This window comes from Syzygium oleosum, unplaced genomic scaffold (assembly GCF_021117445.2).
Source record: "Syzygium oleosum isolate NSW1041296 unplaced genomic scaffold, Sole_v2.1 Sole_v2.27, whole genome shotgun sequence".
Lineage (NCBI taxonomy): Eukaryota > Viridiplantae > Streptophyta > Magnoliopsida > Myrtales > Myrtaceae > Syzygium > Syzygium oleosum.
Genome location: NW_026607511.1, coordinates 637,728 through 651,296, shown reverse-complemented (window position 1 = coordinate 651,296; position 13,569 = coordinate 637,728). Strand labels below are relative to the sequence as shown.

Below are 13,569 nucleotides of genomic sequence, written 5' to 3'. Positions count from 1 at the left end.
TTTCCAGTCCAAAACAGCCACGAAAATCACCTAAACCGAACCCTAAACGAGCCTAGCAATACCCGAGGTCCTAGGTGTCGATTGGGGGAAGTCACTTACTGCGTTCTAGACTTTCTGCTAGAACAAAGCAGCTGCGACACTTAATCGAGGATGACGGCGACAACGTACAACTTCCGAGTGGCGGCGATCGGCTTGGACGGCGATGGCGTGGCTTGAGCGTGGCCAAGGGCCTCACGGCCAAGAGAGAGAGAGAGGGACGGCGGGAGGGGGTGATGGTGGCGTACGGCGGCGTGGACGGTGGCTTGAGGGTGGTCCGGTGTGGTGGCGGCGAACGGCGGCGCCGGCGGTGGAGAGAATGGCCAAGGAAGAACTCACGGCCAAGGAGAAAAAAATAAAAGGGGAAGGGGTGTTCTTCACGGCAAAAAGGGGAGAGACAGAATAGGGAAGGAAGACCAATTTTGACTTAAATAGTGTACTTGGACCAAACCACAAAATGACCAAAATACCCCTTGCCCTCAAAACTAACCCTTTTGTGATTCTCAAGGGTAAAATGGTCCAATTTTCCGTTTCTGTACTCTTAATTGTCCCTAATATTTTCCCAAAATTTTGGGCAAAATGGCCCGGGGCAAAACGGTCATTTTCCATCCGGGCGAAATTCCAATTTTTGTCTATACTAACCCCAAATGGGTGTGGCCAACATAATATGGCGTTGGAATCGCGAAAATAGCTTTTAAGCCCTCGAAAATCGCGCAAAGTCTGGGATTAAAATAATATTATTTTTCGCTTCCGAGCCAAATTCCAATTTTGACCATATCCACTCCAAATATGCGTGGCCACCCTAAAATGACATCGGCCTCGAAAAATAATCTTATACGGCCTCGAGAATCAACGTCCGGGTCCCGAGGGCAAAATCGTAATTTTTCCGGTCCCGAACCGAAATCCATTTTTGAAGAAATGGGTGGCCCCAAGGTTAGCCAAGCCAAAACGTCATCGGCAGCTCAAAATTGTCACTTTCAAAATTCTCGATTCCCGGGCCTGAATTTCAAGAAATGACTAAAATCGAACAATCGCGACTTTAGCTTATCTACGGCTGCGAGTGGCTCATTGGGATTACGCGCTCTCGACCCGTGACCGACACTAAGTCAAATCACGTTTAAGTTTACTCTACCCGGACAACCTCGGTTGTCATATAATTGCGATGGTACGTCGCTAGTTCCTTCGGACACGATCAATCAAATAGACCGGTTCTCGGTTGGCTCAAAACATTCCTCATCAATCCATATGGTCGAAGATCGAACTCAGATCGAGTTCTTTGATCGTGCGAACTCAATCCCGTAATAGGCCTACCCCTAAGGTTAGCATCCCGTGAATGCGCATTTCCGGGTGAGATTTCACTATAAGTGCATTGGCCAAACTCATTTCTTAAATCCCGGGAAAAGGATCGAAAATTCGGACTGTTACATACTAATTATCATTTGAACAGGAAATTAATTTTTCTGACTTTACGTTGGAGAATAAAAGCTCTAGTAGTAGCATTTCTATTTCTTTCATTTCTCAAAGCCTCTTGCTCATATCACTCATCAAAGAGTGAAATGATTTTTGATCGAATGACCCTTCATCTATTGTATTTTCACGTAAATAGCAACAAGAAAGTTCAATGAAACAATGGTGATTCAATTCGATGTTGTACATGGAAAAATGTGAATATAGGTGTGGGCAAAATACACCTTATGCACCCGTTTGTAACTTTCTTTTCAACTCTTCCCACCTCCCAACCGAGACAAGCTACCTTGTTTTAGTGGATTCAGTTCATCTAGGCTTGTTATAAATGTGAATTCTTGAATAGTTTCTGCTCCTGTATTCAAACCAACATTATTATAACATAGTCCGACATGACCGCTGATCGACTTCTATAAAAGCATCCAGTGTCGAATCGAACTAATTCATGTAACATAGTCCCGACATGGATCGCCACAAAATGCCCCAACTGTTGTGAAATAGAAGGCCGATAACGCAAATCAACTGAAGTTTAATATCCATAATTTCGTCCAACCATTGGATTAACACAAGTGCAGTACGGAATACGCAGTACAAATACCTCTCATATGTATCGGTACACAAAAAACAATCATAACCCACTCGCGGGATATGAAAACTTTCTAACGCATGATCCTGCAAGGCCACATCGTTCAAGAGCTAATTGTGGTAATCTTCACGTTCCAAGGCTCACAAGGAATCATCGCCCTGTACCAAACATAGTGATCATCAGTTCAATTAGGAATTACTAAATGGTCAATGTGTTTTGCCGCGTGATTAAAACAATCGGCTCCGTGCGCCTTACCTGGCCATCGTCATACACGTGGGGTTGCAGAACGAAAGAGCGATACAAGTTGTAGTTTGGCAAGTTGTTGCCGAGCATCTCCAATGGAGGGAGTGATTCCATGGTTGCTTGAAACTGATGTCGGACAAAAAAAATTGTGTTAAAAAACTTTTGAACTACTCCGAAATTTTCGGCAAAAATTATTTTGATCGAAACCAGTGAGACTACGGAAGAAAAACCCAGAAAAGAGGTTCGGTCCTTTCAAGTTGTTTACCTCCTGATCCGAGTCCTCTGTCCACTCATGTTGAGAAGCAGCTGCGGTGTCATCAGTTACACTTGATCCTCCTTCAAAACTAGGGGATATATCCAAGCTTTCACTCGGTTTCCTCGTCAAACGACAAAGGATATAGGGTATCTGCAAATTTTTATAATTGTAACAAAGATTAGAGTCGGTAGAATCTAAAAGTTTCACTTTGAATACAATGCAGAATGTAAATGAAAAACAGAACCTGAAAAGTATACGTCACATAGTCAGAACAAAACAAAATAATAATGACACGAAACAAGAGTGTAATTGGGTCATTCTTTTCATTTTTTAATCGAGCATAAGGTTGGGCTAAGCTCATGGAACAACGTGCAAATTCCATGAACCGGTTAAGTGTAGGTTTTTGGCCTATGCAGGCGATCCTAATTTAGAGCAGTATACATGCAATTGGCGGGATTTGAATGGGTTATCTCCAGTTCCTAAACTATAAATCATGCCCCAACAAATTGTGCCAACCCTGAGTAATTAATTGACTCATTCTTTTGGAAGCCGTTGATATTATTTCATAGTTCAAAAGAACCATCACCTTACTTTCTTTGAGCCTCGCCTAAAACATATTTTTTGCAAACGAAAAAGAAATGAAAATTCTTAGATAGATCAAATGGGGAACCTGGAAAGCGGAGGAGTATCCATTAAGAAGTTTGGGATTCATGTGATATTCATGCATGACCCATCCGGTTTTGGCGTGACCATTGTAAAAGACCAAAATCCTCTTGGTGCCTATTAAAGCCTTGGTGTCTTGAGTTTTTATGTCATCCCTTTGGCAAGTGATCTTCCATTTACCGCTTCTTGTTTGCCTTTTGACACGTTCGCTATTTTGGGCAAGGTAAGGAGAAGGGCAAAAGAAGTACCAATCACACCCATCCGATGGAATATTCGATATTTCTGCACACATACATAGCAAAAGATTTAGGACTACTTATCAAAACACTATAGTGCAAACAATGTATGAACGACTTGTCAATGTGTAATTACTAATACGATAAACGAAATTCTTACTACAACTAAAGTAAAACGGAAGGGAGTAGATGCATGAAACTTACTCTGATACAATCTAGGTAAATCCCAAGGATCGTGCGCATAGAAATCCTCGAGCTCAGGGATGACGCCACCATCGTTTTGTCCAAGTATCTTGCTCATTAAGTAGTTGTTAACGAGTTCTTCCTCAGTCGGAAGGAATCTGAATCTCACCTGATATCGCTCCATATAGAGATTGAGTATGGCTAATTGACTAAGACAAGTGATATAGTTAGAACTTCGAACTTGAGTGTTTGAGTGAATTTGTGAGTTCATATGTCAATTGGAGACAACAATTTATAACTGGACTCAACACTGACTCAAGCTTCTGGTTTTTGCTGCTTGCGGGTCTTCCCTTGTGACACAAGCCCCCTTTTTCCCTAAGCCCTTGTTTCTGAAGGGAAGCTCAAAAACACTTCTCTATCTTCTCCACGGAGGATTGCAGAAGAAGCTACCGGTGAAATTCCCATTCTATCCCTCCCCATGAAAGTGCGACAAGTTCTAGGGACTCTGTTTGTTTGCTATTGCCCATGGAGCTGTGTATTTGGAGAGATTGAGCCAAAGCATGACAACCTAATGACCAAAGGTGGGAGCATTCAAAGCTAGATTCGATCGATAGGTGGTGCCTAGGTAGACCGAGTTGAGTACCGAGCATATCTAGTCAAGAAGTCTCCATTCAAGTGCCGCCCGATTTTGAAAAATTGAAATGTTGTTTCAAAACCGGGACGGTACTAGCTTGCCGCCAGGTTCATGACCAGGTCTAGTCAAAGCCCGTGCATGTATATAGTAACGATATAGGGGCAGTGATGGCTCCCACTTCCCTTATTGCACGTATATTGCACGTGTGTAGCACGTATATTACACGTGTGTTACTTAATTTTGAATATGATCCACTTTTTTTCCCTATTTTTAGCCAAGTTAATTTTGGATAGTTTCCAACGCACTTATTATTTCTCATCATTCTTATCTTATAATTATATATATTTGGAAAACAATTGACAAAAAGAGGGAGGAACATAGGGCACAGAATTTTTTTATTATTATGTTTTCATTTTCTTATATATGTTTACGATTTATGTGTGAACATCGAAATGACAAATAAGATTTCTTATTATTATTTTTTGAATTTTGGAAGACCAAACAGTGATCAGCGGGGCAGCGGCATATTTTTATATTCTATCTTTCGGATAAGTTTGTAACTATAGAAAATGAAGTTCTTATGCTCTTCGGCAAAATTGATGTTCTTAACTAAGAGCTAGACCTCAAAATGGGTCATAAACCCATTTCTTAACTCATATATCAAGTAAATGGATCATAAATGGGTTAGTTATATTTAGTAAATGGGTAGAAGTCTAATATTAGTATTAAATGGGTCGTAAATGGATCGTAAATGGGTCATAAATGAATTTACAACTGATTTAAACTCAACTAATCTCTCCCGCCCTTACTCAACCTTGCGCTAACTCACATTTGCACTCTCTCAATCTCGGAATGGGCATCACAGCATTTTCCAAAATTTAAGATTCAAAAATGGAAGTAAGTTTTAAAAATGTATCATAATGGTTTGATCGAGTAAATCTCTAAGTGGGTATAACTGGCATTTGGCACAACTTTTGGGTCATATCGTGCAAAACTTTGCCTCCAGTCTGATTGATCATCGAGAAATACAAATCAGGGCTGATAAGTTGGGAAAGGGGCATATATATATTAGGTCGGACCATTTATGATCCGACCCAAACCCGACCCGACCCACCCATTTGTACTGGTCTACTAAAAGCTAAGGTTCTTATTGAACCTTTGTCAAATGCCTTAAATAATCAGTTTTGGATGTGAAATAAAGGTTAAATGTTAAGTTACATTAGGGATGATCGATTCCTGATCCAGTCCAGTCCGACTCAGGAACTAAGAACCGGACTGGGAGGATCGGTTCCTATTTTCGCGGACCGCACCCCGTCGCCCCGGTCGACCGCGACGACCCTGGGCGGTCACCGGACCCGGCGGCCGTTGGGTCGGCGACCTCCGGCCCCCTCGCCGGCCTTCGCCGATCCGGTCCAATGGAACCACCTTAAGAAGATGATAGAATTCGAAAATTTAAGCATTGCAATGCAAAAAGGGATTATAAAGCTGGTAAAAGAGGAGGAAAAAAAAGGATCCCTTCACTTTAGAGCCTTTTCAGTGAAAAAAAAGAATTATGAAGTTTATTAATGGAAGCTCCTGAATAGGCCAACCACAGCCAATTCACCTTACAAAAACACTTTCTAAGATTCAGAAAATGAGAATTAAGAGCATCACAAAACGTGGATCATAAAGAGTTCCAGATTCAGAAATCTTTGTTAGTGGGCCTTTAACCGCTGGCATTTGCACCAACTTTTGTGTCATATCATGTAAAACTTTGTCTCCAGTCTGATTGATCATCGAGAAATACAAATCAGGGCTGATAAGTTGGGAAAGGGGCATATAAAAAATTTTGCAAAAATCGTCCCAGTCGTGCTCCTTAGAGCAGGATAGCGTTCACATTGGTTGAAGAACTAAATTGGCATATCGTTAAAAGATTTAGGATTAAATTATAAGAACCTCAACTGCCCAATCAGTTTCAAATACGGACCCAAAGTGCCCAATTAGTCTCAAGTAAGAGCTTGAGTTCGCCGACGAGTCGCACCCCTAAGTTACATGACTAATTTTTAGTTACAAGGAACTATTTTTTATGTCGCCTATTTCCATTTCGAGTTTCTCCTTTCATTTTCCTTGTTTCCTCTCTTCCTCGCCCTTGCCATAGGCTAGGTGGCTGGCACGAGCATGGCCCTTGCCAGCCCTCGCGACTAGTTACCGCCGAAAAAAAAAGAGGGAAAAAGGGGCAAAAAGGAAAAAGGAAAAGGAAAAAAAAGGAAAAATTTTAGAATATTAAAAAAATTTGCAAAAATCATCCCAGTCGTCTACGTAGAACGGGACGCGTTCACATTGGCTAAAGGACTAAATTGGCATATCGTTAAAAGGTTTAGGATTAAATTGACATAATTAAAAGGTTTAAGACTAAATTAGCTGTTGTACAATAGTTGAAGACTTTATGGACAATTTTCTTTCTTTCCAATGATTATTGCAATCGATTTTGTTCATCATGAGTGGATTTGATAATTTACTAAAAGTTTGTTTGTTGGTATAAATGAATTATATAAAGTAATAATTTTCTAATTTCTTGTCAAAATTTAAAATATTATTTAATGTTTAAAAATTTCAAAAAACTTATATATGAATCTACATGTCGGCATTTACAAATTGTGAAAGTTTGGGTTGTTTGAGAATGAACAAAAAACAAATCTAATGTGTGCATAGTAAGATTTGAAAAAGGAAATGTTAAAAGTGAAAGCCACTCCAATTTGTTTGACCTTTGTCACCTTGACCAATTTGGCATTGTTCAATGGAACACATTTTTCCAGAAAAAATTAGCAAAGATTTACCAGTAGTCTAAAGGTATACGTTAAATTTCAATGTGGACTTTTTTGGATAATTTCGTTCGAAATTATTAGCGTGCCAATACAACCGGCTATCCTCCGTGGCACGCTGGCAATACGAAGTGGACAAATTTACTCAAAATGCGGTCTTGATTTTTTAATTTTTTCCTAACTTTCCAGATTTCTTTTCTGTTCTTTTCTTTGCTGTTACTGTTCATCTTCTTCCCCGGGTTACCTCGTTACCGTTCTTCCTGCCATTGCCGCCGTCTCCACCTCCGCCACCCACCACCCCTGCATCTCCCCAGTACTTGACTTCACCCCTTGCCACGCCTTACACAACGGGTTGCTCCTAGATTTGAATGGCTCGATGTCCGTCCTCATCGAATTTGGTCAAGAACTGGGCCACGGCCTTCTCCTAAGGATCCCGACGAAGCAGAGGAGTTCGTAGCCAACTCTCTCCGCTGTACTCCAGTATCACAGCGGACTCAGCAACCGGTCTCCCTCCATGGATGAGCACAGAGATCTTCTTGTGAACTGGATTGCACCGTAACAACATATCGTTCTTCTACTCATACTTCACTCCCTTGAGCTTGAGCGCCCATATGACTCTGCAGCTGAAGGGACTAGGCCAAGCTCTAAGCAGCTTCACACCCTCCATAAATCCCAACTCACCAGAACTATTTCCTTGTTTTCTCCGAGTCTAAGCGAAACGAAGACCAAGGAGTCCTGAATTGCTACCGCGGCCAAGCTCAAGCCATCCAGATCTCAGGGCAGCTCGTCGTATTGGGTGTGGCGGGTATTGAAGTCGAGCAGTGGGGAGATGCAGAGCCTGGCGGCGATGGCAGACAGGGCGACAATGGCGGATAAACAGTAACAACGAAACCTAAGGAAGAAGATGAACAGTAAGGAAAGAAAAGAAATAAAAGAAGGAAAAGCAAAAAAAATGAAAAAAATCTGGAAAAGTGAAGAGGAAAGTAAGTAAAACTACCTCGTTTTGAAAGGATTTGTCCACGTCGGATGGCCGGCGTGCTGCGTAGGAAAACTAGTAATGATTGGACCTTCATGTTAACAATTTCATGCAAAATTTGATCGAAATGACTAAATTGAAATTTCATACAAAGATTAGGACTAGATTAAAACAAATAAAAAAGTTTAGTACTATATTAAAATCGATCCAATAGATTTAGGACCGAAATGGTAATATCCTCCACTTTTCCATGAAAGTTGGTAGATTTAGTAGTGAAATTTGGGTTTGTATATTGTCCTAAATAGTAAGCTTTTAATATATACCAATAACTTTCCATAGGTCATATACTAGACTAGATTATGACTTTGAAATTAGAAGAGGACTGAGAAATGTTCAAACAAAGATTAGTATATTCATAGTTTACCAGTAATTACTACTCGAATAGGGACGGACCGTGAAGATTTCACTAGTAGGTGTAGCAAGATAAGAGCATTAATTACATTTACTCATGTAAATAATTGAGCATTTCGCATGATTCTATCTAAAATCATAAATATACAACGAAACTAAAGCTTGACTAGAAAATTATCATTTGTCTAATAAAAATAGAATAAAAACTAAGGCATGACCTGAGTTATATCGTCAAGCATTGTAATTAGGCAAAGTTATCGTAAGGATATTAGTTGGGAATTAAAGTTACAATAATTAGTGTCCCACTCCGATATTGCGCAGAATTGGGTAGGCAATTTCTAATTTCATATCATAATTAGGTCATGTCATAATCATTTTGTGTCAGATTCATGCTAAACGCAATTTGTTCACAAATCTTGTCATAAAATTGAAATTTGACTAAGACTTAGAAGATACAACATTGTTAACACAATTTTAAAAAGAAATTACAAGCTCTCCTGCATAGACATGTAAAATTTGTTCAGAAGTATCTAAACATGTTTAAAAAAATTTAAATGCATCATGCTAAAAGGTTTAACATTTAAATTGCTATTATTTACATGTGTCTAAAGTGTATTGAAAAAAGATTAAAGAGTTAATGTGCATGCAACACATTTATTATTCGTATATAACACGGATTAATTAAGCTCAGCTCGAACGCACAGGGATACAAGATCCTGTCGGATGCACTAGGAACACTACAAAGACTAATTATCATTTGAACAGGAAATTAATTTTTCTGATTTTATGTTGGAGAATAAAAGCTCTAGTCGTAGCATTTCTATTTCTTTCATTTCTCAAAGCCTCTTGCTCATATCACTCATCAAAGAGTGAAATGATTTTTGATCGAATGACCCTTCATCTATTGTATTTTCACGTAAATAGCAACAAGAAAGTTCAATGAAACAATGGTGGTTCAATTCGATGTTGTACATGGGAAAATGTGAATATAGGTGTGGGCAAAATACACCTTATGCACCCGTTTGTAACTTTCTTTTCAACTCTTTCCACCTCCCAATCGAGACAAGCTACCTTGTTTTACTGGGTTAAGTTGGTCTAGGCTTGTTATAAATGTGAATTCTTGAATAGTTTCTGCTCCTATATTCAAACCAACATTATTATAACATAGTCCGACATGACCGCCGATCAACTTATACAAAAGCGTCCGGTGTCGAAGCGAACTAATTCATGTAACATAGTCCCAACATGGATCGTCGCAAAATGCCCCAACTGTTAGGAAATAGAAGGCCGATAACGCAAATCAACTGAAGTTTAATATTCGTCCAACCATTTGATTAGCACAAGTGCAGTACGGAATACGCAGTACAAATACGTCTCATGTTTATTGGTATACAAAAAACACACATAACCCACTCGCAGGACATGAAAACTTTCTAACGCATGATCCTGCAAGGCCACATTGTTGAGGAGCTAATTGTGGTAATCTTCACGTTCCAAGGCCCACCAAGGATCATCGCCCTGTATCAAACATGGTGATCATCAGTTCAATCAGGAATTACTGAATGGTCAATGTGTTTTGCCGTGTGATTAAAACAATCGGCTTGGTACGCCGTACCTGGCCATCGTCGTACACGCAGGGCTGCGGAACGAAAGAGCGATACGAGTTGTAGTTCGGCAAGTTGTCAGCGAGCGTCTGCAGTGGTGGGAGTGATTCCATGGTCGCTTGAAACGATGACTGATGTCGGACAAAAAAATTTCGTGTTAAAAAACTCTTGAACTACTCCGAAATTTTCGGCAAACAATATTTTTATTGAAACCAGTGAGACTAGGGAAGAAAAATCCAGAAAAGAGGCTCGGTCCTTTCAGTTGTTTACCTCCTGATCTGTGTCCTCTGTCCACTCATGTTGAGAAGCAGCTGCGGTGTCATCAGTTACGCTTGATCCTCCTTCAAAACTAGGGGATATATCCAAGCCTTCACTCGGTTTCCTCTTCAAACGACAAAGGATATAGGGTATCTGCAAATTTGTATAATTGTAACAAAGATTAGAGTCGGTAGAATCTAAAAGTTTCACTTTGAATACAATGCAGAATGTAAATGAAAAACGGAACCTGAAAAATATACGTCACATATAGTCAGAACAAAACAAAATAATAATGACACGATACAAGAGTGTAATTGGGTCATTCTTTTCTTTTTTTAATCGAGCGCAAGGCTGGGCTAAGCTCACGGAACAACGTGCAAATTCCTTGAACCGGTTAAGCGTAGGTTTTTGGCCTATGCAGGCGGTCCTAATTTAGAGCAGTATACATGCAATTGGCGGGATTTGAATGGGTTATCTCCGGTTCCTAAACTATAAATCATGCTCCAACAAATTGTGCCAACCCTAAGTAGTTAATTGGCTCATTTTGTTGGAAGCCGTTGATATTATTTGATAGTTCAAAAGAACCATCATCCTGCTTTCTTTGAGCCTCGCCTAAAACATATATTTTGCAAATGAAAAAGAAATGAAAATTCTTAGATAGATCAAATGGGGAACCTGGAAAGCGGAAGAGTATCCATTAAGAAGTTTGGGATTCATGTGGTATTCATGCATGACCCATCCGGTCTTGGCGCGACCATTGTAAAAGACCAAAATCCTCTTGGTGCCTATTAAAGCCTTGGTGTCTCGAGTTTTTATGTTATCCCTTTGGCAAGTGATCTTCCATTTACCACTTCTTGTTTGCCTTTTGACACGTTCGCTATTTTGGGCTAGGTAAGGAGAAGGGCAAAAGAAGTACCAATCCAACCCATCCGATGGAATATTCGATATTTCTGCACACATGCACAACAAAAGATTTAGGACTACTTATCAAAACACTATAGTGCAAACAATGTATGAACGACTTGTCAATGTGTAATTACTAATATGATAAACGAAATTCTTACTACAACTAAAGTAAAGAGGAAGGAGTAGACGCATGAAACTTACTCTGATACAATCTAGGTAAATCCCAAGGATCGTGCGCATAGAAATCCTCGAGCTCGGGGATGACGCCACCATCGTTGTGTCCAAGTACCTTGCTCATCAAGTAGTTATTGACGAGTTCTTCCTCAGTCGGAAGGAATCTGAATCCCACCTGATAGCGCTCCATACAGAGATTGAGTATGGCTAATTAGCTAAGACAAGTGATATGGTTAGAACTTAGAACTTGAGTGTTTGAGTGAATTTGCGAGTTCATATGTCAATTGGAGACGACAATTTATAAGTGAACTGAAAACTGACTCAACCTTCTGGTTTTTGCTGCTTGCGGGTCTTCCCTTGTGACACAAGCCCCCTTTTTCCCTAAGCCCTTGTTTCTGAAGGGAAGCTAAACACACTTCTCTATCTTCTCCGCGGAGGATTGCAAGAGAAGCTACCGGTGAAATTCCCATTCTATCCCTCCCCAGGAAAGTGCGCCAAGTTGTAGGGACTGTGTTTGTTTGCTAATGCCCATAGAGCTCTGTATTTGGAGAGATTGAGCCAAAGCATGAAAACCTAATGACCAAAGGTCTAAACATTCAAAGCTAAATTCGATCAATAGGTGGCGCCTAGGTAGACTGAGTCGAGTACTGAGCGTATCTAGTCAAGAAGTCCCCGTTCAAGTGTCGCCCGATTTTGGAAAAATTAAAACGGGTTTCAAAGTCTGGATGGGACTAGTTTGCCGCTAGGTCCATGATCAAGTCTAGTCAAAGCCCGTGCATGTATACAATCATGATGTAGGGGGTAGTGATGACCCCCACTTTCCTAGGCGGAAACAATTATTGGAAAAGAATAATATATGAAATTTCTTGGACTGCCATTGCACGTATGAATAATCTTAAAGAAGGTGATTTTTCTAATGATTTGAGCTCGAGACTTTGTGACTTTAACTTACCAAGTTACATGGAAGTAAAAAATTAACTTTTAATAAGTTTTCAGTATGTTCTGTTATTTTTCATACTTCCAAGAAAATCATATGTTTGATGAGCAAATTTTAGAGAATAATCAAGAACGGTTGACTGTACTCCTGTACAATAATCTCCTCTCGTCGCCCACATCAGTCGCCTATGACCTATCAAAGCAGAGCAAAATACACTTGTATCTAAGTATTCAAGGTACCACTACAAGACCATTTGCTAGAATGGTTTGAACAGAACTAGTCATTAATGCTTATGTCACAAGATCTAGTGGGATTGTACTCTGATTACTTGATGAACTTATATTGAGAGCACCGTACATGGGATAGATTTGGACCAAATTGGTCAAGCGTAGCCCTACCCCAAACTGGCTCGGCATTAAGCACGCCCAGGATCATTTTTCACCCATTTCGATCGCGGCCCTCAGGTGTCAATGAACACGTCGCTACAGACTGTAATGAAATCGAATCCATGATTTTAACAGTTTTAAGAAAGCATGCTGTGAAATCTTTCAGATCGGTTATTAAAATGAAACTTCATATCACACGTAGTAAATATGCATATCGTACAAATTACAAGACAATTGATCAGCAAAGAACTTGATGCTATGCCATAAAGGACAAATAGAAACTAGCTCCGGGTTCAAAACAAACTAAATCACGACAAACCTCCCACGGCTCTTGACAACTACACCATTGACTTGTACGCAAGCTGCAGGTACAGGAAACCCTTCATGGTTAGGAATTATTAATGGTTTCAGTCCACTTATCCATAATTATCAATACAAAGCTGCGGACCAATTCAAACGAGACGATCTGTCCCAAGGGACAAATTTTCATCTTCATGGAGAGCTAAATGAGAACACAGAGTCCTCCAAAGATGTTCATCTGCAACAATAAGCTTAAGGCAAATGGTCAACCTGGTTAACCTCTCAAGTGCAAAGTCACCTAATCAATTACCTTTGAGATTAATTGAACAGTCGGTCTATCAGCAAATCACTCTAAGAAATTCCAACTGTATGTCAGTAAACTCAATCCACCTTCCACCGACATTATAGACACCCAATTCTATCATGATCAAGATAGTGAACTCTAGGAGGCATCAAACAGGAATGCAGCCCATACAAATGAGAATGTGAGAGTAAAGTCAAGTCAAGATGCAATA

General features: G+C 40.0%; 1 protein-coding gene across 2 annotated transcripts in view; it reads right to left on the bottom strand.

Annotated features, from left to right (window-relative positions):
- LOC115684323 (protein NTM1-like 9) overlaps positions 1–11,683 on the bottom strand; it is a 40,768-nt gene extending 29,085 nt beyond the window's left edge. The window contains exons 1-5 of one of the 2 annotated variants that reach the window (XM_030609060.2): positions 11,459–11,683; positions 11,027–11,301; positions 10,364–10,504; positions 10,105–10,224; positions 9,813–10,007 (exon numbers count right to left, since the gene is read on the bottom strand). In XM_030609060.2, the coding sequence (XP_030464920.1) occupies positions 9,960–10,007; positions 10,105–10,224; positions 10,364–10,504; positions 11,027–11,301; positions 11,459–11,621 (747 nt within the window). In that variant the 5' untranslated portion in view covers positions 11,622–11,683 and the 3' untranslated portion in view covers positions 9,813–9,959. Of the gene's footprint in view, positions 1–9,812; positions 10,008–10,104; positions 10,225–10,363; positions 10,505–11,026; positions 11,302–11,458 lie in introns of those variants that run through there. The other variant, XM_056303511.1, reaches the window with a different exon arrangement.
- Between the last annotated feature and the right edge of the window lie 1,886 nt (positions 11,684–13,569).